The following is a 22069-nucleotide window of genomic DNA, read 5'->3' as shown; positions in this document are numbered from 1 at the left end:
GGTCAAAAAATCTAAACTTTTGGTCCAAAAGTCAAAGGAAGTTAAAACTTATAGATTTCTTACAATTTTGTTCAACAATTTTACTACACTTTTTTTTCTCGAAACGCCCATCTAGCTATTTCATGTTATGTCCCTTTACATGGGTCAACTGTCGTAGGTCAACCAGCCCTAGTGTCAACATATCTAAACTCAACTTTGATTGGCTGGCCCGTGGGGTCGCATACAATTTGCATGTTCGGATATATCAGACATTCGTAGTGAGGCTCTGTAAACATGATCGTTTGATCCTCGGACTACCCAGGAGGCTAGTTTTACCACTCAACTTGAAGCAGCTGATATTTGTATAATTAAGAGCTCAATGGTAGTTGCCCCAGTCTAGTCTTGGGAAGGTCTATGTACATTGTTTCAAGTTGAAGCTCATGAGATTGATCAGTTGACATTCATGACATTGAATTGTATAGATTAGGGATAGGCAATGTGGCAATATTTATGAGGTTGGTACCTAGACAGGCTTGTAGGGGCATCAAGGTCTGCATATGCAAACCCCCCCCCCCCCCCCACACACACACACACAAAGAAATAAAATCCACATTTTTGCTGAATATTTTTGTGAAGTAATTTGGCTCATCTATTACTTTCACCACTGCCTTTAAAAGATTACCTGCAACCATGATGCTTCAACTGAATAAAAATGACATAATAGTGCCATCCAGAGACTAATGTAATCAAGCCCCCCCCCCCTTCCTTGAGTTTGTCAAACTGCAAGTCTTACCCAATTATATGTTGGTCTGGTGTCTTTACCCCCCCCCCCCCCTCGTGCATACATGCCTGGTATTGGCTCAACTGTGGCTTCTATTAGTGATTTCTTGATTGGTCAAAACATTCAACACGGTGGCACTGTGTGTAACAAACTAACAGACATGTATGTTGTACATATGTGCTTATCTTCAACCAAATTTGAATTCTTATACTGATAGGTTGATACATGAAACAGGCATGCAACTCAAAATTTACAAGAAAAGGAGGAAATTCCAAACCACACAAGCCTTTGTACAGTATTTTTCAAAAATTGTAATGGCATTCATGAGAAGAAAAGAAAGAAGGAAATCAGCAGATCCAAGGAAAAATTGCATGCCTGATGGCAACAACAGTGTTATTATCCCATAATGGGCCACACTGCACCACACAACGCAAGACGCTTGCTGCACGTACGTATGTGGTAGATGAAAGCTGAAACGTGACGACAGCGTGCACGTAACTGTGCATGAAGTGTGCTGGAAGATGAATTGTTAAACCCACTCACACTCATGGAACACACAAAATAAAGCGCTTGAATGCCAATCACAAATTTGTTCTGAAAGCTTGCATAGATCCTTTTAATATTCTACATTTAATTCCAAAATCCTTCACCATAAAAATAAAGTCCTTAAAATAGCCAACTTATTTTAAAAAGTATTTCACTGCAAAAATTCCAAAAGATATTAACAGTTGCATAAAATAATCTCTCTGTTCAATCCTTACTGCCAAGCATATCAATAGGGCTCACTCAATGACGGTCATCTCTTGATTGCTTATTTTACGCAATCAAGCACGCATTGCGCAGTGTTAAAAATGTTCCAAACACACGCGCTTCTTGCTTGAAATGTGTTTGAAATACGACACAGCCGATGTGCGTTATTCAGTTGATGCTCAAAATGTTGATGCATGTGGCTGGTCTGTAGGAAATGACGTCATTTGAATGAGACCTATTGATATTGGACACCAATATAAGATTGTATGGTAGAATACATGTGACTTCATTGCATACACTACTTTGTACATCTCTCCTACATTAGAACAACATGCAGGACATGACCCCAATACATGTACTTTTTGTGCATAGTTAATTGGAATAACAAGCTTGACACAAATGTTTGGAACAACAAATGGGTATTGAAGGACAACTTGCAAACTAGATGGTGAGAAGAGGGCACTATTTACCATTCTGAAATGAACAGGACTGTTCATGTAGTCATCGAGGACAAAACGTGGACATCTGCGTTTCTGCTGTCAGAATAGCAGATTGAGTATTTTTTGAATGGTTCATTTTGTTCTGCTTTCCCGCCTTTGTGCTACCATAAATGCAGAATTTACTGTTTAATAAAATCCACTGTAGTGCTTTTATGCTACCTGAAATGCAGATTTTGCTTTTCCTCCCTTGCTGGAGGGAGAAAAAGTGGACATCTGCTTTTCTCTTGTTCAAAAATCAGATCAAACCGTTTCTGACGTTTCCATTTCCTGCTTTTGTGCTACCCAAAATGTATATTTTTGTTTTTTGCTTTTCTCATTTCTTAGAACCAGAAAAGCAAAACGAACCTTTGGTAACTACCATTTGTATTCTGCTTTTGGTTAAAAGGAAAATGAAACGGTGCTTCTGAGAAAAATAAGCACCGTTTCATTTTTCTTTGAGTGTAGGTTAACAGGGTTTTTTAGGCGTTCCCCCTTAAAGAGCTTCCACATCACAAAGTTACAAAATGAAAAATGTATTGTCGGAAAATGGCCATACTTCTGTTATCTGCTCTTCTGACAGCAGAAAAGCGATGTCCACTTTGTGTCCTCCTTGGGCCTTACCATAGTGTACCCAAAGTATCGCATTTGAGAAGTCTTTGCTGTGCGCAGTAAACCCATATGTGAGCTGCACAAGCATTACTTCAATAACATCTGAACATACTGGCATGCAATTTCAGTAGTTATTGCCTCCATTTTAAACAGATTCAATTTCAAAACATTGACTATTTTGGCAGTATACATTGCCCCCACAATATAATGGAGCCTTTTCATGTCAAGGTTCCTGTGAGATAACAAATACAACAAACTCTCTCCAGTTTTAAGTAACCAAAGTAACTGTACATGTGGGCATTGTTATGTTAGTACTGTTACTATTCTACGCAGAACAACCGGCCATTCGTACTAAAGTGACAAAGTGACATCAGTTCTCACGTAGCACATGAACAAAAAGGAGCCTTTTTCTCTAAATGTTTGAAATCGTTCACAAGAACAGCGAATACAGCAGCTGAACTATCAGCATGCTAGCATCGGTGGATTTATAGGATCTCCTCCAACTGTTTCTAATCTTAAGTTGTCAGACAAGTCAATTATTAATAACATCAGACATACATGCACTGTTCTTGTGAATATCAGATTTTTGACCCAGGGTGGCAAAAAGGTTCACTTTTTCTATTCACTTGGCACAATAAAATGTTTATGCATAGGCCTTTGTGGGAAAGACAATAGCAACGAAGTCCTATGTCCAATTTGATTGAAAGTTTGATAAGGTTTCCCTGTATTCTCAAGATGTACAGTATCCACTCAGCTATAACTTCAACAGGTAAGTTGTTATGGATCTAACTTAAGATTTGGAGCAATTTTGTTTTTGCTTCAAAAAAAAAAACCCAAAAGGCACAAATATCACAAGATCCTATGCATCTTCAAACAGAGAATGAGGCTTCCCAAAGTTATAAGTCATTTGATCAAATGTGGAGACACAGTGAGGGGTGATTGTGTGTATTACTAGAGATTCCTGAGGTCTGTTTCCACGCCATAGATCAGAGCCTTGAGTTGATGTAGCTCACTCTGCATCTTCTTTGATCTCTTAGCTGTCTGATGAATATTATGCAGCATGAACATATCACCATCTTCCCCAACACCCACTGTCACCTGTTCAGCATGGCAACAAAACAAGAAGGGTTTACATTACAAAGCACTGACAATGATCCAGGGCTAGGGATGTAGTTGATTCCATTCACAAGTCCACCACAAGTCCAGACACAAGTAATTCGTGAGTCCATCACAAGTCCAGGCACAAGATACACTGGATGCCTTTGTCAAAGCTCATTTGAATAGCTTGTGAGTTAAATTGGTGTTGGAGGACTTGTGGTGGACTTGCAGGGACTAGTGATGGACTCGACTACATCCCTGCAATGATGTCCTTGCAATCTTGATTTCAGTGACAACATCATTATGGACTAAGATGACATAACATCTCACTAACAGAATCTGCTTCTTGATTTAGTCAAGAGCACGTTTCATGGAATGCACCATTTTACTTTATATAATCGACATACAGATCGTTGTCATTTGATTGGTGGAACTCACATCATGTGGCATTCGTTATTGCTCCCATTCACGCCGGGGCTCAAAAAGTCCCATTCGCCTATGGGGAATGGGAAATACTATTGAACAGTTAGGATCATTCTTGTTCCATGACGCAGTTGTATGCAAATGCATGCTGGTGTGCGCGTTTAGCATTGCACGTAGCCAGCGTTGGGTTCAAACATTTTCGTGAAGGGGTGGTTTGGAAGAGAAAAATACATTTTCAACCAATTTTATATTGAAATAAAAGTTCAAATATCAAATGACAAGGATCTATGTGTCAGTTATATAAAACAAATATAAAAGTTCGACATGTTTTTGTACATGGTGGAAGTGTGGCCTTTATTTATGGAGGTAGTCCAGTAAAATGGCCACATATGGGGCTAAGCATGACCCAGCCTTTGGGGTACTTGTTCGCAGTGTCCGCACCACGATCTGCATGAACTGCACTATAGCTGACCAACATAGGAAAGTAGAAAACAGCAACGGACAAATGCAAACTAACAACATGACTGACATGAACAGACAATACTCCACCTTGTAGAGTTGCTTCTCAACATCCTTGAGTTGGTTTCTCAAGATTCGGGTATCATTCTTGAAACCTTCTATCTCCAGATTCCGTCGCTTCTCCATGGCCTCATACCGCTGGTTCATCAGGTGTAAACGCTTAGCAAGCTTTTCCGTCTTATCCTGTGGATAAATAACCACAAGAATGAATGGTACTAGAAACAGGTTTCGGCAATAGATCAGAAATGGCTTAAACTTTGCATGAGCAGTTGGTACTGTTTGAATATCAGAGTTTATTTTGTTCACTTTTCGATAGCAATCAGAACAATCCACTGAAGGGAATTTGAAGTCGGAATTCTATTTTTGATACATTTTGGTACCAACAAAATAGGATTACATAATAATCCTGTTTTAATCCTAAAAATGTGATAAATAGTGATATGACAGTATTCTACCAATACACACACACAAATATGTACTCATGCCATCAGTTTCTGTCATGAGAAAGTATAGGTCATGAAAAACTGACTGGACCTTTTTTTTTTACGTTTTGCGTAATTTGTTTCGCTTCAGTGACTTCTAATATTTCAGCCTTCGAAAATGTCCTTCCGTTACCGAAAAAATACATATTTTTAATTTATTTTCAAAACTTGCAGTATGAATGCAATGAAAGTTATTGTGCAAAGCAAGTTTAGGTAGGCCTTCAATATGACATTATAACTGACACTGCTGTACGTATCGTTTTTTAATTACAATTAATTAAATCCCGTCCTTCCGTTACCAAATTGGTAACGGAAGGACGGTAACGGAAGGACAAATGTTATTTTTATCAAATGTAACGACATTTGTGCTCATGTTTGAAAAATGAAAATCACTGCAACTACATGCATGTATAATGCGCATTGAAAGGACATTCATGTGACCCACCTTCACAAAGCTGGTATGAGCAGGGCAAGGTGTTCATTACAAAGGATGGCACAGGCATATGTATAACATGTACATGTACAATGTACATGTATGACAATGTACCGGTACTCATACATGTATGGAGTTGTTGCAGAAAATCAAATCATTAAGTTGCTGCTATCACCATTCATGGACAATAGAGAAAGATACAATTTCTGTGAAGCCATTCCAGAAGCAAATTAAGTAAAAAATGAGATGGCAGAAAGTACCAGTGCTATTGGGCACTTTCATACAATTTACATGTGTAAGACATGTGAGGTGCAATTTTTGACAAATTAAGTTAACAACTTCAGGCTGGATGTTTATAAGATAATTATTGTTAATACTCTAAATCATTAAAATTTGATTTCAAACACTGAATTTAGAGTTCAATTAAAAGCAACACCTAAAACATTTTTTAAAGCACAATGATTCTGAAGCCATCAGTTCTACCTGTAGATGTTTTTAATGTACATGTAAGCTGGTCGCCCCTGCCCCCCCCCCCCACCCTTTAGGTAAACCACTGAACCTACTGGTGTTATTATTAAAAGTTGTTGGTGAACATGTAACCAATATACTCAAGTGCTCAAATACTGTGTATTTAAAACTTTTAAGGATTAAGGTGATGGGTTTGAAGTCCATTTCTGTAGTTGTCTTGTGTTCGTGAATTATGTGTTTTTGGTTGTTTTCATTTTTCATTTGTTATCATTAATTAGCAGGCTTCTATCTTTATCTCAATAGTTTCTTGGGTATAATTATTTATGCCAGGTCTGCATATTGTTGATTTCACATTCAGTTACACATTTCAGCAATTTATTTCACTTGTATAATTAGTGTAAATTCACATTTTATTCATGCTATAATTGAGTAAACCTTTTGTCCTTCCGTTACCGTCCTTCCGCTACCAAATTATAATCCACTTAAGACATTGTAATTATATCACCGAAACACTTAAAGTCAAATGAAAGGTGGTATAGTATAGATAAAGCCGCAGGGATTCCATTTCCTACCTTTGAAATATAATTGCCCCATAAAATTCACAGAGTTTATGCAAAACGCGTGTAAGTTGGAAAACCCTCGTCCGTTTTACCGTCCTTCCGTTACCGACCTCATTAATATTCATAATTCATTAACGAGAGGTATGCATGCCCCCCAAAAGTGTGGAAATTGAAGGTAGCATTATAGCAATACCATTGTGACATTTGCTTGCTGTAACTAATAACAGTGGCTGTGATAGGCACATTTGAAATTTTGTTTAATGAGCGAAAACGTCCTTCCGTTACCGTGGAATTGCCCAAAAGCAGTAAAAAATTCTGAGCTCTCCATAGGTTTGTGCACAAAAATGGACGCACCCAGCAGTGTACATTCTGTACAGTAAGTTAAGTCTCTAGTCATTTTAAGCTACAGTCCATCATTTGCAGCTATCCAAAAAGTAACTGATGTAATTATCGTTGAAAAACATACTTGGTTGGTTGACAGTACTAAATTCTCTCTGAAATTATTCTTTCTGACATGCTGTCATTTTGAAGAAATCAACAAAAGAAGGTCTTCAGACGCATCGTTGGAAATTTCTGTTAGTAGTTCGCTTTTTTATTTGGCGAAGCACGCACAAGCGTTGACACGATGCAAACGTGCGCGCAGTTGCCTTAATTCATCGTATCAGTGCATGACACCGCGTAGCTGCAATCGGCTCAATGAGAATGTGTCTCAATTCAGGCCCAATTCAAAACATGATTCAGCAACATGATTCAGCAACTTTTATTTGAAATCGAGATCCGCAGGCCCGGTTCTGTGTTTTTTTTGTCCCGTTCTGTTCACAAACTCATCTATGTTTCAAGTCACAGACCATACAGGGATGAAACTGGCCTATGGGGAAAAAATCTGAAAATAGGCCGGCCAAAATTCTGTGTCCGAAATCTGGGCTGCGCCGCAAGTACACATACGTACTATATGTACAATAAACTTCGTGTTCAATTTCTGGACATCGCCTCCTTTTTTTCTTTTACATGTACATGTAGATCCAAATGAAATTTTACGATGTGAAAAATGTTCAGTGTTTCCATAAGATTAAAAAGCCCGAATTAGGGTTGGAGTTTCTGACTCGTAATTAAAGAAATTCACATCTTACTTGAGACACGGAGAAAGTCAAGGAAAAAGTCCAAGACAACAAGTCCACTAACGCATGGTAGGTGGAACTGGAAAAAGTTTGGCATTAGGCCTGCCGTCTTTTTCGTACAACAACTGCCGGTGAAATTTGTCTTCTATGCTCTCCTCGCCTTCCTCAAGATTTTGCATGGAAGAGATCGTCAGACTAAAACCACCACGTTGCAATCATTCAGTATCATTTGTACAACACTGAATAAAGTAGATCTGCCAAAGTCCAAAATGCTCCTTATGTGCGATTACCCCAATAGTTTGATTGCAGCTTTTGAGGGGGCCATTCAGTTGTGACTTTGTAACAAGATTCTTTTGTTTTGCTAACTTTTGAAAAAAAAATGATTTCTGAATGGAAAAGTTAGTTCTTTTTTTAAAGCAATTCAAACGAATTTGCTTGAAAATGATCATTATTGTATTGTATTTAACTTGAAATGATTTCTTTGTGCAGGAAGCTTCTCTATAATGCCCACCTCAATTTCCAAGTTCTGTGTTTGTCTCTCTTCCAGTGCATGATCTGAGATGACTAAGACGTCATCTTTGGAGACATCTAGTTGTTCCTTACATCGATCCAGCTCCTGTAGTAGACGGTCCTTCTCTGCCATCCAGACTCGCTCCTGAGATCGTCCTTCATACTTCAGCTCTAGATAGTCCTTAGTGCTGTCATACAACATCTGCTGTGTACGATGTAACCTATTAACAGAAGAATGTCCATGACAAGTGATGTATGATGGTTGAACAAGGTAGCTGAATAAAGGATACACATTCTACTTTTGTTTAAAGAACGGTAAGTGTCTTATTAGTCATTCATAAGATTTCATTTCATTTTGCGTCGGGGTGATGTAAATCAAATTAGGTTTTGCCCTTCACCGACATATAAACACTGTATACTCTCTGTGTTACCTCCCGAGTGAAAGTTGAAAAAAATCACTCCGGTCAAACCCATGACCCTCCTGCTTTCTAGTGCAGATGTCTTACCACTTGACCACCGAGCTAACGGGATCAGTTGGCTGGTTCGAATCTGATGTACATAGCAGCGGGTACTACATTAACTATTCATAAGATGGTAAGACATCTGCAATAGAAAGCAGGAGGTCGTGGGTTCGAGTCCCACCGGAGTGATTTTTTTCCAACTTTCACTCGGGAGGAAACACACTGAGAATACAGTGTTTATACATCGGTGATGGACAAAACCTAATTTGGTTTTATTAGTCAATTGACTCATGTAATTTCAGCAAGCACACACTGCATATGCCTCCATGTTATTTTGGCAAGATGTGTTGCCAATATACTAGTGTGGAAAGACTGTGGTTTCTAAAATAACTAAGATCAAAGTGCTTTACATTATTATTACCCCTGATCATTGGGCCAATGAAACATTGCAAATACAATCTCAGCTTCCTGTGGAATATGGATTTTTATTCACGAGGAAGTCATTTTAGTCATGTTCCCTGACAGTATTTTATAAACTATTGAATAGGATGGTGCCAGACTATTTTTGCATTCTAGCCTCACTTTCAATTTTTATTTTAAATGTGGCTTAAAAACATTAGGGTATGTTTAACAACAAATTTAAATTTTCATTAAAGCAGACTGGTATTAATTTGTAATTAATTTTATGTCACTGCTTTAATTTCTCTTTGCAAGTTCCAAATATGAAGATTTTACCTCGCTTTCAATTTAATATAGTCGACTCCTGAATAAAGCCCATACAGCTCGGTGTAGTCATTTCGACGCAAGGTAGCTAAAATCAATCACAATTGCGATCTCTGTTCTCACAGGTACCCATTTACTCCTGGGTGGGGCGAAGCAATGAGTGACAAAGTGTCTTGCCAAAGGGAACATGCACCATAACCCCAGGCTGGACTCGAACCCACAACCTGTAGAATTACCCACAGACAACGAGTTCAATGCTCCAGACCATGAGGCCAGGGCACTCCACATATTTAGAAATGTTTTGCCAATTCATGCAACAACACAAACACCAGGTAATATAATCTATTTGAAACCCCTGCCCGTTGTCCAAACTGCACACATGTGCATTTATCTTTATTGGTACCTTCAAGGATGTAACTGGGGTCCAAGTTGCTGGAGGGCCCTAAAGGGACCTCAGTTTCTAGTAGGAGGCAGTCTTTGAGCAGAGGGGTCCATGCCCCTCATCCTCCTCCCCTATCATTAGCTATGCCACTGGGCACCTTTGTCAAGTTCATTTAAGATTATAAGGAATCAATGAAGGGAGTTCCTACTTTTCATTGAGGGAGTGAATCTTGGAGCGATCTCTCTCAATCACAGTCTGCATCTCTTCCATCCTGACCCTACGATCCTCCAGCAAGGCTTCCGTCCGCTCTCTAGATAGCTCAGCTTGTTCCTTCATCTGAGATTGTAGAGCTTCAATCTGTAGCAACAGACTCTCTGGCTCTGCCTGCTGCTGGTCTGAATCAGGATGGACAGCTTTGGGCTGGGCGCTGTTGGACTGAAATGAGGATTGGAAAATATTGATGGATGGTAACAGGATCAACCTGCTGGTACAGACTCGGACAAAAGAAACCACCATTTTGGAGATGATCTGATCAATTATCGTGATTGAAGCAACTTTACTGGGATAACGTATGTAACTAATCTTGGAAAGTTCATGGTATGATGAGGCGGCTTTTTTGCCAAACTCACTTCTCAGGGGAGTAACTACAGGTAATTTCATCAGCTGATCAAGGAATTATCAACACACCTACCAAAAGCTGCAACAGATATATATATTTACTATTAATACTATGAAAGTAAGTAAAGTCTGTCATTAGCCAATACATCTCCGGTTTCAAAGGCATGAAACGACCGAGGATATTTTTTTATCCCCCCTGGATAGGATGCCAGTCCATTGCAGGTTACTTCCCAGCTAATATCGGTACCTATTTATACTCCTGGGTGGAGAGAGGCAAGTGGGGGTGAAGTGGCTTGCCCAAGGACACACATATAACCGGCAACTAGATTCGGACCCCTGACCCTCTGATCATGAGTCACAAACCTTAACCATATTAATGCTTAAAAAAAAATTAAAATCCCATAGACCTTATAAATAGTTAATGCGATGCCCGCTGCCATGTACCAATACATCAGATTCGAGCCAGCCAACCGATCCCATTAGCTCAGTGGTCAAGTGGTAAAACATCTGCACTAGAAAGCAGGAGGTTGTGGGTTCGAGTCCCAACCGAGTGATTTTTTCCAACTTTTACTCAGGAGGTAACACACTGAGTATTCAGTGTTTATACATCAATGAAGGGCAAAACCTGATTTGACATACATTGTATTAATACTATGATCCACTAGTTTATCTGACCCACAAATACTAAAAATGGGCCTGATATGGTTGGTATGAGATCTGAGGAGTGTTGGCTTTGCAATGTTTTATCAACCACCCTTTGCCTCAACCATACCGGTATGTAATCTCTACCTACCTTTTGTGTTAGCAGTAACTCTGTGTTGTGCATTCCTCCGTGTTCTGTTGTTCTGTGGTCTGCTTGGCACTCTGGCTTTTAAACCCCAATATTTCACCCTCTGGAAAAAAAAAACCAGACAGGCAAGTAAGAAGAAAACATGAGACGTCTTGGAAATTACAGGTTACACCTTCATATACCTTTGAAATCTGATGGACAGTGTGTGCAGATATATAATTGTTTGCCAGAATAAAATGCAATGTTCAAAGTTGGGTCAAAAGTCTTCTAATGCCCGACTGTAATTCATTGTAATAAACCAGTTCTGTATTTCAATGACCTGAGGTCATTTGGGATAACATTGCTGACACGATGTTAGGCGATGTTACGCGCACGACCACTCTGGTGGTAATTTACACACAAGCGTCGCGCACCCGCATTCATGCGCCTTTGATCGTTCTACTATCCCGAATGACCGGTGACCCATATCGTTGTGCACATAAGCAGTTGAAATACCGAACTGGCTTATCCATGGCATTCCTTGAGTTGTTTGCTTGTTTGGAAAAGGATGAGACATTTAGGACAACTTGAAGAACTGTTGACACTTAAAATACCCAATACAAGGGAACTTGACTAGGTTTACTCTTAATAATGTTTAAATGGGGGCAGTTCCGCAGTGTCAGACGTACATTTTGGGCAATTCAACAGTGTATGTAATTGTAGTTATAATCACGGGGTAGATTTTAATTCTGATAAAACATATCAGTTAGTCACTAGTTACTTTGATGAGTCAAAGAAGAAATTATTCATCCAACTTTGTTGCTGTAGTAGAAATTGGCTCAAAACACCGGACGTACTCAGACAAATCAATTTTTTGTATTGTCATCAATTGATTTTCCATTTACAAGTAACAGCCAAACTGTTGAACTTGTTAGGGAATGTACAACATTTGCTTTTGCTGCAATGTTCAAAATAAGTGCATCTGGGGGATTAGTGTGCTATAAAAAATATTGTTAAAGGGCATGTACAACATTTGCTTTTGCTGCAATAATCAGAAATAAATGGATTTGGAGGATTAGTATGTTTTAGCAAATATTGTTAAAATGACTTGTTTCACGTTTTGGGCTTGTAGATGTTGGAAAAACCAAGAAAACCATTCATGTTCTTGTAGTCTGGTTCACAGACCCCATTTAAGATGAAACAGAGAATTTATAGACTTTGGGGGATTGTAAGATCAGAGAGGCAGTCTAGTAGGCTTGTACCCCTTCAAAGGTGTGTAATCAATTGCACAGAAAACACAGAATAACTAATTATGAAAAATTAGGAGTAGTTTTAAAAAAAAAAACAGTTTTCTCCATTGCTGGTCGGCCGACCAGCGTTGGAAAAATACCATTTTTTTTTTTTAAATGTCAGCACACCAGGAGCCACGATTTTACAGGATGCTTTAGGCTGTCATCCCCTAACAATCCACTAAGGTATTTAGTGATACTTTGTTCATATCGTTTTGTAATATTTGCCAATGTTGTATCTTCCCTTTAAACTGACCTATTTCACGTTTTGGGTTCGGAAATGCCAGAAAATCTAAGAAATCCAACCATGTTCTTGTGGTCTGGTGACATGAGACGTAAGATGAGACGTAGCACTTTGTACACTTTGAGGAAGTTAGGTCAGAGAATCAGTCTAGCAGGCTTGTACCCCTACACAGATGCGTAATTGATTGCAAAGAAAATGCGGAATGACTAAATATGAATTTTACAGGATGCTTTAGACTGTCATTCACTGACAGTCCAGTAATATATTTCGTCATAATTTGATCATTTCGTTTTTTGATGTTTGCAATGATGTTGTATCTTCCCTTTTAAATAAACTACATGTCAATAAAATACAGATAATATGCTTCAAATTGATATGTATATTTCTTTTGTGGCATTTTGGCCATTAAGAATTGTTGGCATTCAGGTTTATAATTCTGTAGAATTGCCCATGGATGGGCGAGGGAATTGATTAACAAATTTTGGCCAAGGACATTGACAAATATGAGTCTGCAGCCCCGTTGGTAGAGTTGCCAGTGCGGTGTTACACACTGACCTGCATGTGGATGTCTCTTTTGTGGGTGTTTCTGTGTGACAATTGCCCGCGTTGATGGTTCTTTGTGGAAGTATGTCACTTCAGGACCTGATGGGCTTGATAATGATAACAGATGCTGGATTCTGTCAAGTACAAATCAAATCATTGGAAAAGTTCAAGTTAGTACACCTTTGGTAAATCCAAACTAACAGGGTTTGTTTACTTCCATATCACATTATACGTGTAACTGATTGTACATGTGGGGTATTAAAGCAGCACCAACATTCATACATGTTCATGAATGCATCATCTCTAAACATACTTTTGCACTAGTGTGGAACAAATTGCAATTGCTTAGTCTAGACAAGGGTTGTGCAAAATATACCGAATATCCAAATATTTGATCATCCACCGAATATCCGAATAGCATTTTATCAAATTGAATTGTTTTTTTAATGTGAGCAATGACAAAAAACCGTCCATGATGTGATTTTATGAGTTTAAGTTGAGAGATTTGATTTGTTTAGTCAAACGCCACACTTTACGCAGATGGTTTGAGAGTTTTCATGAGGAATGTAAGCCCTAATGTGGATCTTCAATATCTGCCAAATGCCAGGTTGTCAGCTAGCTCAAAATCTATATCGATACATTCCAAATTATTTCAATGTCATTGGATGATTTTTTTGTTCAAATTCAAGTTCCAATATTCAAAGACTAAATTATTGGAAAAATGCACAACATTAATAGAGACCTGTTTTGTGAAGCACACCTAGAGAGAACTTGAAGCTCTACCCAGCCCTGCAAACAATGACCTGTACTCTGCCCGCAAGGTTGTCAGTCCGTCATTGCCAATCAAAGAATCCTCCCCAACAGTCACCATCCATCTGCACAACATACAGATTACAGGTACAATGTATATATACATGTACATGGATTCAATTCAGCCTCAGGACAGGCAGTAGCACTGCTATTGTGACAAGGTTTTTGCAGTCGCTTTGCCAACCAACCTCTTTGTCGACAACCACTTCAACGATTTGCTACTTCACCGAATAACCACTTCGCCTACTTGCCACTCCGTCGAATTACCACTTCGCTGAATGACCACTTCGCCGAATTGCACGCAAACGCACGTACTAACAAGTTTGTTATGGTGTAAATCAAGGATTTTCTAATGTTTCTCTTCCCTTTCCTTTGTTTATACTCTGAACATTTTTGCATCTGCTCTCATTGGTTTAGTACACGTTTTCTAATCGAACTCGTCTTCCATTTACAATTCATTGATGACGTTGCATGTGTGTGTCCTTGATTTACACCATAAAGAAATGCCTACAGACACGTACATGTATGTATGGAGCCATAAAAATGAGCTACATGAAAAACTTGGGGTTGTTTTACCCCTTCCTATCCAAACCCATATGAGATTCAACTTTTTTCATTCTATAGTCAACTTGAAACAGTACTGAAGGGGATGAAGATTTAAAAAGAAAAAAAAAAAAGTTTCTGAGAATTAACTGTGTGCGACCAAAAACATGGTCACCGTGTACGGACAGTCAATGATTAATATATTTTATAAATTCCACTTCTTCACTTTCAAAGTGAATTGAGAGGACAATGTCACATAAACCTAGTAAAAGAAGACACAACAAGTATGAAAACCACTTAATATTAAGTACCAGTCAGCTGTTATAATTACCATGAGTTTGTGCATGCGAGCATAATGTGTTAGCAAATACTTTCGGCGAAGTGGTAATTGGGCAAAGCAGTAATTTGGCTAAGTGGTAATTTGGCTGGTTTCGATCCAACTCGGACCCAAACCAAGTCGGACCCAAGCCAACTCGGACCCAGGCCAACTCGGACCCACTACCAACTCGGACCCACGCCAACTCAATCGGACCCACTACCAACTCGGATCCACAACCAACTCGGACCCACTACCAACTCGGACCCATGCATGACCAACTCGGACTCATCTTTTACAATCATTTGACAGCGTTTACAATTATTTGACAATTTCATAAAGTTTGTCCACTTATCATCTGTTAATACAGTGATGTTTTTAAGTATAAACAGTCACCATCCATCTGCACAACATACAGATTACAGGTACATGTACATGGATTCAATTCAGCCTCAGGACAGGCAGTAGCACTGCTATTGTGACAAGGTTTTTGCAGTCGCTTTGCCAACCAACCTCTTTGTCGACAACCACTTCAACGATTTGCTACTTCACCGAATAACCACTTCGCCTACTTGCCACTCCGTCGAATTACCACTTCGCTGAATGACCACTTCGCCGAATTGCACGCAAACGCACGTACTAACAAGTTTGTTATGGTGTAAATCAAGGATTTTCTAATGTTTCTCTTCCCTTTCCTTTGTTTATACTCTGAACATTTTTGCATCTGCTCTCATTGGTTTAGTACACGTTTTCTAATCAAACTCGTCTTCCATTTACAATTCACTGATGATGTTGCATGTGTGTGTCCTTGATTTACACCATAAAGAAATGCCTACAGACACGTACATGTATGTATGGAGCCATAAAAACGAGCTACATGAAAAACTTGGGGTTGTTTTACCCCTTCCTATCCAAACCCATATGAGATTCAACTTTTTTCATTCTATAGTCAACTTGAAACAGTACTGAAGGGGATGAAGATTTAAAAAGAAAAAAAAAAAGTTTCAGAATTAACTGTGTGCGACCAAAAACATGGTCACCGTGTACGGACAGTCAATGATTAATATATTTTATAAATTCCACTTCTGCACTTTCAAAGTGAATTGAGAGGACAATGTCACATAAACCTAGTAATAGAAGACACAACAAGTATGAAAACCACTTAATATTAAGTACCAGTCAGCTGTTATAATTACCATGAGTTTGTGCATGCGAGCATAATGTGTTAGCAAATACTTTCGGCGAAGTGGTAATTGGGCAAAGCAGTAATTTGGCTAAGTGGTAATTTGGCTGGTTTCGATCCAACTCGGACCCAAACCAAGTCGGACCCAAGCCAACTCGGACCCAGGCCAACTCGGACCCACTACCAACTCGGACCCACGCCAACTCAATCGGACCCACTACCAACTCGGATCCACAACCAACTCGGACCCACTACCAACTCAGACCCATGCATGACCAACTCGGACTTTTACAATTATTTGACAATTTCATAAAGTTTGTCCACTTATCATCTGTTAATACAGTGATGCTTTTAAGTATAAATTTTCATTGTAGTTGTCAGGTAAAATATCTGTATTGCAGCAGTTTGTCGTCGTAAAGCGCATTGAAATGCTTTTTTGAAATGCGCTTTAAAAGTGTAATTAATTATTTATTTTTATTATTTGTTTCCATTGAAACATATTGCGCTTTAACCAAAAGTAAAATTTAAAATTAAAGTTTAACCAATTATTCATTTTCATATTTGACATCGTTCACGCCATCTTGCTCAATTTAACAGCAATTCATTTCATTTTTAATTCAAACCACATAAATTCAAAACAGATCTTCATAGAAAAATAAAATTGGAAAGTATGACATTGAAACATAAACACTTTCAAACATGACACGATTAATTCAATAAATATAAGTAAACATTATAAGTCATTCAATAAAATAAATAAAGTATAAAACAAAGTCTATTCTAATTTCTACATGTACATTTGTATATGTATTTAACAAAAAAAACCACATAAACACCATTGCATACACTGCAAGAAAAACGAAGGTTCCATATTGAACAAAAAAGGTTAATCAAAAAAGTAAGTTACACAGATTCGTTAAAAAACCCACAAAACTCAAAGCCAGCATGTGAACTAAAAAAAAGATCAACTTATTAAATACCCTACAATTATGAAATGTCAATCATCAAAAAGGAGTATTGGAGCTCTGGGAAGATTATCCTTCAAGGCCTTACAGGTACATTAGCTGTCTGTATGTTCGACTATGATGTTCCATGGGGGAAAAAAGTTAATCAAAAAAGTATAAAAAGTTAAACAGATTCGTAAAAAAAAAAAAAATTAAACAAACTAACAATTACATGAAATGAAAGGTCTACATGTATTTCAAATTAATAACTTCCTCACTGAACAACATTTTTGTGACATATTGAAATCCTTCATTGAGTGTGATTTAATTTGGTTTATATTATTTGCAGGGTTGTAGTTGAGACCGCATAGTCCGAGACCGAGACCGAGACCAGCCCCTTCAAGGCGGAGACCAATATGGTCCGAGACCGAGACCGAGACCAAGACCGCTGATAATAAATAACAATAGTCGAAATAAAAAAACAAGACACGTTATTATAGTTGAAACTTGTAACCTTTCTATTCACAAAGATTACAGACCAAAATTTTGACCAGTGGCAGTGTTGACAAATTGATACACGACACGTTACTTGAGCAAAAAGTAGTTATACTTAAGAAATATAATGGGCTGCACCCAATCTTGACAAAAGTAAAAGTTAAAGGTAGATGTTTCATCTGTTATAGGAACTCGGATCCTAAACTCCACAGTCACCCCTTGGTTTCAGCTATGACTTCTAACGGATATTTAAAGATGCAATTTTAATTTTACATTGTGCCTCTTTTTTTCCTTAAATAAATATAGGACTTAACTTCTAACAAGACTTGTGTACATGTACTTGATTTTAAAAAATGGGAGCTAGAAAATGTTGAATCAATTTTTAAATTTCTGTCATAGAATGTGGACTTGTACATGTAGACCCACAAGTTGTGAGGTGGTAGCCAGTATGTGCCAGATATGGATTTTTAATTTTTTTCTGAACGGGATTTTAATTTTTGAGGAATAATGGGGTACTTCAAACTGAGCAGCCAGAAAATGGGGTCTCATCATACACTCTCATGGCAACAGTGAGTGGTAACTGGTAAGAGTGTGTGAGTTCAATGCTGGAAAATCAGGTTGAAATATTTACTTTTTCTTCAAAATACTGTCCCAAATTAAAGAGATCATTGTGTGGGGTCGAAAATATATAACTAATTTGAAGCACCTCATTTATTATCAGAATACAAAATGCAAGTGATTACGCCCACAGGGGTGGGCTAAACTACACAATCCCCAAAAATGGTTGACCCTTATTGTATAAATTGTTAGAAGTTTATACTTTGCTTTATGTGCCCGACTCAACAGATAAATGCCGAACTTGTTCCAAATCGTTCAGTGACTGGAACTGCTGCAGCTTTACATGTACTTTGGAGACTTTCCAACGTGCTGTCAAGTCCAAACCGACCGCGATATATAACAAGCTTGATCTACGGGCTAGCAAATGTTTTAACTATTAATTGTACTGAACGAAGTAAACAAAAAGTAATCGATCAAGCTGTAAAAGCTACATATTGCCGGTCTCAACCCGAGACGAGCCAAAATATCGAGACCAAAGGGGACCTAGCCCCATAAATGTGGCCTATTTACTGGACTGCCTCCGTAAACATAGGCCACACATCCACATGTACAAAAATCTTGATTTTCACATTTAGGCTTAGTTTGTAGGTTTTTTTTGCTTTAGAAGCATACTCACCCTCTTTACAGGCTAATCAGAAAGTGCTGCCTTTTTCAGATGTCTAATTTTTGTGAAATTTCATTTTGAAATTTTGATACACAAACGTGTAAAAATGAATCTGGAAATTTCACGAAAAATATACATCTGAAAAAGGCAGCACTTTCTGATTAGCCTATAAAGAGGGTGAGTATACTTCTAAAGCAAAAAAACCCTACAAACTAAGCCTAAATGTGAAAATCAAAATTTGGCTCCGTCGACACGATTTTTGTACATGTGGATGTGTGGCCTATGTTTACGGAGGCAGTCCAGTAAATAGGCCACATTTATGGGGCTAAAGGGGACCAAGACCGAGACCAAGACCGAGACCACAGCTTCCGAGACCGAGACCAAGACCAGCAAAAAGTGGTCTCGAGACCGGTCTCGAGACCTACAACACTGATTATTTGGCACACACCCACAAAAAGCAGATGAAAAAGGAAAACATTGCACATATCCATTTCTTCATGTGAATGAGTAATAAGAGTGCAAAATCAATGTAGTATAATCAAACAACAAAACTAAAAGCCCCATTCTGACCAATATAATTACCGAATATCTTCACTATATAAGCACTATTAAGATGACCTACATGTATAAATATAATCTCTGAAACTAATGATTAAGTCATTGTTGGGTCTGAGTTGGTCGTGCTTGGGTCCGAGTTGGTAGTGGGTCCGAGTTGGTCTTGGGTCCGAGTTGGTAGTGGGTCCGAGTTGGTAGTGGGTCCGAGTTGGCGTGGGTCCGACTTGGCATGGGTCCGACTTGGTTTGGGTCCGAGTTGACCTGATGCCATTTGGCTAAGTGGTTATTCGGCGAAGTGGTAATTCAGCAAAGTGACCAACACCCGTGACAAGCTCAACACACTAATCCAGATCAGCTATTCACTATGATCCATGCAGTGCAGAACATTAGCTGAGAGCCTTAGTCAAGACTTAAAACATCTTCATCAGACAATCCCACGCACCTTTTTCTATCTTCCAGTTCTTGTATCTTCAGGCGGTCATTTTCAGCAAAGAGCCTTAAGACATGATCTCTCTCCTGGAAGAGATAAACCTGCATGTCACTCAGGGCCTTCTGGAGCTCAGCGATTTCTTCCTCACGTTGGCGTAACTCCCATTCAAGCTTATGCTAAACAACAAAGAAAGGGACAAGTATTGTTGTGCTACATGTGACTATGATTTGCAAGTTTATGAGTTGTTCCATTGGAGTAGTGGTAATTTGTACATGTACACACACTGACATAATAATAACCAGAGAAATTTGAAAAAAAAAACAGTATTGTGATTGAAAACATTGGACTATTATTCAAAGTGTTTATTTGAAATCTTATATTTCCCTTTACTTCCTTAATCCAATAACACTTTTACAAAAAGTAACAAATGATGTCACTGTAAAACCTGGTCTTGAAATTGGTTTAAAAAAAACCCATTTTCTAACATCTAAGGGGAAAAGATACTATAAAGACCAGGGACAACATTACCCATGCAACTACATGTACGGGGTCTTGACTGATTGATAGATTGCTGTCGTCTTGGATATGTGTCAGAGCAAAACGGGGAATTTTTGTGGGTCATTTTTGGCAGAGTTGGGACAAACTTGACCTATTTAGTTTGTGTACATGTAGGTTACTCAGTATGTAAAGAATGTAAAGAAGCGGAGGCTGATTCCAGAAGTAATGTCATAGATAGAGGGCAGGCTTTTGATTTTTTAAGGGAAATTTGGGGGTAAAATGATGATGACAGAACGGCGACAACAAGCTTCCCAAAAATAAAGATGGCAATCACCACGCAATGTACCGTGCGATCATGTACCATGAGTCTGAGCATGCATGGCGCGCTGAATCGCAAGGCCCAAACAGCACAGTAAATTTTAGTCCAAAATTTGGGACTCTCAATACTGTGTATGAGAGTCCCAAAACTTAAGGTATCCATATCGTGCAAAAGTTTGTGCTGCATAATAAAACCAGTGTGAATCAAATTTGCAAGCTTCTTACTCACTACAGTTTCTTCAATAATCCCCCAAACTTCTGCCTCGCAAAGTTGCTGTTGTGAGCATTGCATCACCAAAAATTCAGCTTTTAATTCTAATTTTGCAGAGAGTTATCGAAATCCTAGCCCGACTGCGTCTGGCCGTACAGTACTATCGCAAGCTCTGTAGTACGGCCAGACGCCCAATGCTTCCACAGAGACTGAATTTTTTTGGCCGCTGATGTAGCGATTTTGCTACAGATTTCGATCAAGATTATCTTTTCATCCAGGACACAAATTCCAAAGTTAAGGTTCTTAGTCGTAGAGCAACTCATACCTTTTCGAAAAAACGTTCTTTTGTCTCAATATTTTCATCCATCTGGCCAAAAGCCGACTTTTCAGTCATCATCTTCCACAAACATCGTCCCGAAAATGCTCCCCCATGCGATTTCAAAATGGCGGCCGCGCTGTAATGTATGCATTATGCGAGCGCGCTTGGGCAAGATAATGAATATGCATTATTTAGTTCATGACCTCGTGTTTGTATGGCCAGCCGCGCCGAGTGTCCGACAAACGTCATAAACTATGATGCATATTCATTACCTTGCCCAAGCGCACTCGCATAATGCATACATTACAGCGCGGCCGCCATTTTGAAATCGCAAGGGGGAGCATTTTCGGGACGATATTTGTGGAAGATGACTGAAAAGTCGGCTTTTGGCCAGATGGATGAAAATATTGAGACAAAAGAACGTTTTTTCGAAAAGGTATGAGTTGCTCTACGACTAAGAACCTTAACTTTGGAAATTTGTGTCCTGGATGAAAAGATAATCTCGATCGAAATCTGTAGCAAAATCGCTACATCAGCGGCCAAAAAAATTCAGCCTCTGTGGAAGCATTGGGCGTCTGGCCGTACTACAGAGCTTGCGATAGTACTGTACGGCAAGACGCAGTCGGGCTATCGAAATCCATACGTGAGACATCACGTTGATGTGTACTGCAATGCATTGTGCAAAAAGACTCCTCAGCTATAACATTATTATCGTGTAGATAAAACAGCGCCCTCTTGTTGATCTGAGTGAATGCAAAATGTTTCATTTTTTAACAGAGGGCGCTATGTTCATTTGGCCATCGAATAAAAAACAAGTTAGCTGCAAGGCTCTACATACACCGGGGGTCAGACAAGACGACCGTTGAGACAACTCGACTCGGGACAAGTCACCCGTTGAGACAACTCGACCGTTGAGACAACTCGACCGTATGTGCGATAAATGGAAAGACAAGTCGACCGTTGAGACAAGTCGCCTCGCATGTTTTT

General features: G+C 38.9%; 1 protein-coding gene across 1 annotated transcript; it reads right to left on the bottom strand.

The window, feature by feature from the left end:
* Positions 1–1348: 1348 nt before the first annotated feature.
* LOC119722185 (coiled-coil domain-containing protein 77-like) lies at positions 1349–20725 on the bottom strand. The gene is made up of 8 exons (XM_038192231.1): positions 20581–20725; positions 19749–19912; positions 13251–13372; positions 11234–11286; positions 9984–10039; positions 8211–8430; positions 4669–4821; positions 1349–3696 (listed from the first exon to the last, which is right to left on the bottom strand). The coding sequence occupies exons 1-8, from the start codon at positions 20713–20715 to the stop codon at positions 3550–3552; spliced, it is 1050 nt and encodes a 349-aa protein (XP_038048159.1). The 5' UTR covers positions 20716–20725; the 3' UTR covers positions 1349–3549.
* Between the last annotated feature and the right edge of the window lie 1344 nt (positions 20726–22069).

This window comes from Patiria miniata, unplaced genomic scaffold (assembly GCF_015706575.1).
Source record: "Patiria miniata isolate m_02_andy unplaced genomic scaffold, ASM1570657v1 HiC_scaffold_14, whole genome shotgun sequence".
Taxonomy (NCBI): Eukaryota; Metazoa; Echinodermata; class Asteroidea; order Valvatida; family Asterinidae; genus Patiria; species Patiria miniata.
This window is presented reverse-complemented; position numbering and strand designations above follow the sequence as displayed.

Coding starts and splice junctions, on each gene's coding strand:
- LOC119722185 (XM_038192231.1), bottom strand. CDS start 20,715: ATGGATACCTTAAGTTTTGGGACTCTCATACACAGTATTGAGAGTCCC. Junction 19,913..20,580: donor TCATGGTACATGATCGCACG/GTACATTGCGTG, acceptor TTTGTTGTTTAG/CATAAGCTTGAATGGGAGTT. Junction 10,040..11,233: donor CCAAGCAGACCACAGAACAA/CAGAACACGGAG, acceptor GTCAGGATGGAA/GAGATGCAGACTGTGATTGA.